The following is a 3,523-nucleotide window of genomic DNA, read 5'->3' on the forward strand; positions in this document are numbered from 1 at the left end:
TTTCTGTATCTACTTCTCTTTTTAAAGACTTGTTATTTTTGTATCTGAATATTGCCTGCACATATACACTGTAGCAATGTGTGTCTGGGGACTGTGAAGACCACAAAAGAGTGTTGGGTCCTCAGAACTGGAACCATAGACTTCTGCTAGAAAACATGGTGAGCTGAGTGAGAATCAAACCCTTTTTTGGCCAAGTCACCAAGTATTCTTAATAACTGAGCCAACTCTGAAAATCCATAAATTGGTTACTTTGTGTGTGTGTGTGTGTGTGTGTGTGTGTGTGTGTGTGTGTGTGTGTATTATTTAACATAAAATATTTTTCTGATAGACTATAGAAATGATAAAAATAGGAAAACATACAAGTTTCTTTTTAATCCTATTGTAATATAGTAAGCATTTAATAACAACAACAGCTTAAGTGTTGATTATGTAATTCTATGATTTTTTATTCTTTTGTTAAGCTTATAATAAATACATTATTTTCTTAAGATTCCCATCATTTTATATTCATTTATCTATTTATATCTGTATTTACTTATTTTTTGTTTGTGTAAGGGGGTACTAGCAATAGCATATGTGTGGGTAAAAATGAACAACTTTCAGGGAGTTGGTTCTTGCTTCCTATCTTGTGGGTTCCAGCTATCTTGTGGGCTCTAGCTATAATATGTCAGGCCTGGTGGCAAAAATTTTTATCTACCAAGCTATCTTACCAGGCCAAGTCTCATAATTTTAATCTTTAGCCTTAATGACAATCCTGTCATTTCACTATGAGTAAATGTAAATAAAAACTATTTATAGTTTATAAGACATTTCTAGCAATTGTGATTAAATAAATTTGAAATAATTATTGCACATAAATGTATAAATAATGACAATGTCAGTAAAACATCTATAGTTGAGGCAGTTCTTGAATAATATATTAGTTTGTTTTGCTTTCTATATACCAATTAAAAGAAATGGAGTGACCAATTTATAAATCCTATTTTGCAATATCCCTATCACAGCCTTGATCTGGCATCAGCTACACTTCTCCATGACTTTCTCAGAGGATAGGAACTACACTGCAGTGACAGAGTTTATTTTATTGGGCTTAACAGATGACCCGGTCCTTAAAGTCATCCTCTTCACCATCATCCTGTGCATCTACCTGTTGACTATGTCTGGGAACCTCAGCACCATCTTTCTCATCAGAGTCTCTTCCCAGCTTCATCACCCAATGTACTTTTTTCTTAGCCACTTGGCTTCTATTGACATGGGTATCTCATCATCTGTCACACCCAATATGCTTGTTAACTTCCTTATAAAGCAACATACCATTTCCTACATTGGATGTTCTATACAGTTTGGCTCAGCTGCTTTCTTTGGGACAGTTGAATGCTTCCTTCTGGCTGCCATGGCTTATGATCGCTTTGTAGCAATCTGCAACCCACTGCTTTATTCCACCAAAATGTCCACAGCAGCCTGTATCCAGTTGGTTATAGGATGTTATATACAGGGTTTTCTTAATGCTTCTTTTTTTACTCTTTCCTTCTTTTTATTGTTCTTCTGTGGACCAAATAAAATCAATCACTTTTACTGTGATTTTGCTCCTTTGGTTGAACTCTCCTGTTCTGATGTCAGTGTGTCTGTTGTTGTTATCTCATTTTCTGCTGGTTTTATCACAATGATAACAATGTTTGTTATAGCTATCTCATATTCCTATATTTTCATCACCATTATGAAGATGCACTCCACTGACAGTCGACAGAAGGCCTTTTCCACCTGTGTCTCCCATCTCACTGCAGTCACTCTTTTCTATGGAACTGCTATATTCATTTATGTAATGCCCAAGTCCAGCTACTCCACTGACCAGAACAAGGTGTTGTCTGTGTTCTACACAGTGGTGATCCCCATGTTGAACCCCCTTATCTACAGTCTCAGGAATAATGAGATTAAGAATACTCTGAAGAGACATATTGGTAAGAAAATATTTTCTTAGGGTATTCTGTTTTGTAAAACTCACTATAATAATGACAATTACCCAAGACCATTGTGACCATCATCTGAAGTTCAGTTATCTACCATCTTGTTATTCCATTTGGCTGAATCTCCTTTTTCTTCCAGTATATATAGATATTATATTTTATTTTTATTTTCTCTTTTGTGACTTTTAATATGTCTTTGACAACATTATACAGTGTATTTTGACCATGTTTAGCCCTTCACAAATTCTTCTCAGTATAACTTCCTTGTGTACACATTCAACTATTTTTTAATCAAATTCATCTTTTGCTATCTGTATATATTTAAGCATTTAGGCTTCCAGTAATGCATGGCTAGCCTACCAGGAGCCATGTCCTTATAAATAATTTCCTTTCTTATAGATGGTATAACTTGTCAATTAATCCTCAGTTACCTGTGTACTTCATGCCCATGTTCCCTCTCTGAACTAGCATTTTGTCTGACTTGAGCATGTTGATGCCAAAAGTACTGACATGAGACCATATTGTCAATCATTCTCTTGTGCCCTGAAAATACTGCTTATTTGTAGTCATCCTGCAGCTCAGGATCTTACATCTTTTCACCCATTTTCACACAATGACCTTCTTGAAGAAAAGGAGGTGTGGTGTAGAAGTCTCATATATTGTTGAGCCTTCCTCAATCTCCAATTCTCAGCATATTGGCAAGTGTTTGTTTATTTGTTTGTTTTCCTTTGCTTTTCTTTTTGTTAATTACTATTTACTACAAAAGGGATTGCATTATGATAGGGATTGGATATGTACTAATCCATATATCCAATGATAAGTCATTGCAAATTGTTTTGATACTATGTCTATAGAGGGAAACCACGATAACGGACTCCTCTTTAGGGCCTATGGCCTGCCTAGCACAGGTTTTGGCCCTCGTAGGGGTGCTAGGTGTGATTTTTCATCTTAGACTTAGATCAAATAATAAAGTACCTGTTTATTCCTGTGGCATTTTTGGAATAATTTATATGATCTCTATACTACACTATAGCACCAGTAGGTATGTATTTCCAGCCTGGTGTTTGTTGTACATGAAGTGGTCAAAGGATAAATGTCTGTAAACATGTATTTTAAAACATCTCTACATTAGTCTTCATGAACTTAATTTTTTAAATATTTTTATTTACTTTTGAATAGAATCCATGTGCCCATCTTAGTTCTTTGATCTAATACCATTTGCTCCATAGGGATTTCACTGATTGCCTACACAAGCTAACACAATCTCCTGACACAGCTACATTTCCTACTTAGATCAGCTCTATGTATTCTTCCCTACGACATCCTACGTTTTAAAAGGTTGATTCTTCTCTAATGAACTCTCCCCTATGAAATATGAATTCTAGGAGAATTGTGTCATTCAGGAACAAATCTTTAGTATGTACTTGCTTTGACAATACAATAAATATTCAATAAAAAACACCTAGATGGAATGAATGGTTCAATGCTTATCTTGTATCTACCTGTAAAATAGTTCCAAAGTTCTGACAGAAGATTCCAGAAAAAATTCTTATCATGAA

General features: G+C 34.9%; 1 protein-coding gene across 1 annotated transcript; it reads left to right on the plus strand.

The window, feature by feature from the left end:
* Window positions 1–1,033: 1,033 nt before the first annotated feature.
* On the plus strand, window positions 1,034–1,978 carry Or5p73 (olfactory receptor family 5 subfamily P member 73). Its single transcript, NM_001000999.1, has one exon. The coding sequence runs from the start codon at window positions 1,034–1,036 to the stop codon at window positions 1,976–1,978; it is 945 nt and encodes a 314-aa protein (NP_001000999.1).
* The last annotated feature ends 1,545 nt before the right edge of the window (window positions 1,979–3,523 follow it).

Source organism: Rattus norvegicus, chromosome 1 (genome assembly GCF_036323735.1).
Source record: "Rattus norvegicus strain BN/NHsdMcwi chromosome 1, GRCr8, whole genome shotgun sequence".
NCBI classification, from domain to species: Eukaryota; Metazoa; Chordata; class Mammalia; order Rodentia; family Muridae; genus Rattus; species Rattus norvegicus.

Bases quoted from the DNA above. Each gene is read 5' to 3' on its own strand.
- Or5p73 (NM_001000999.1), top strand. From the start codon at position 1,034: ATGACTTTCTCAGAGGATAGGAACTACACTGCAGTGACAGAGTTTATT.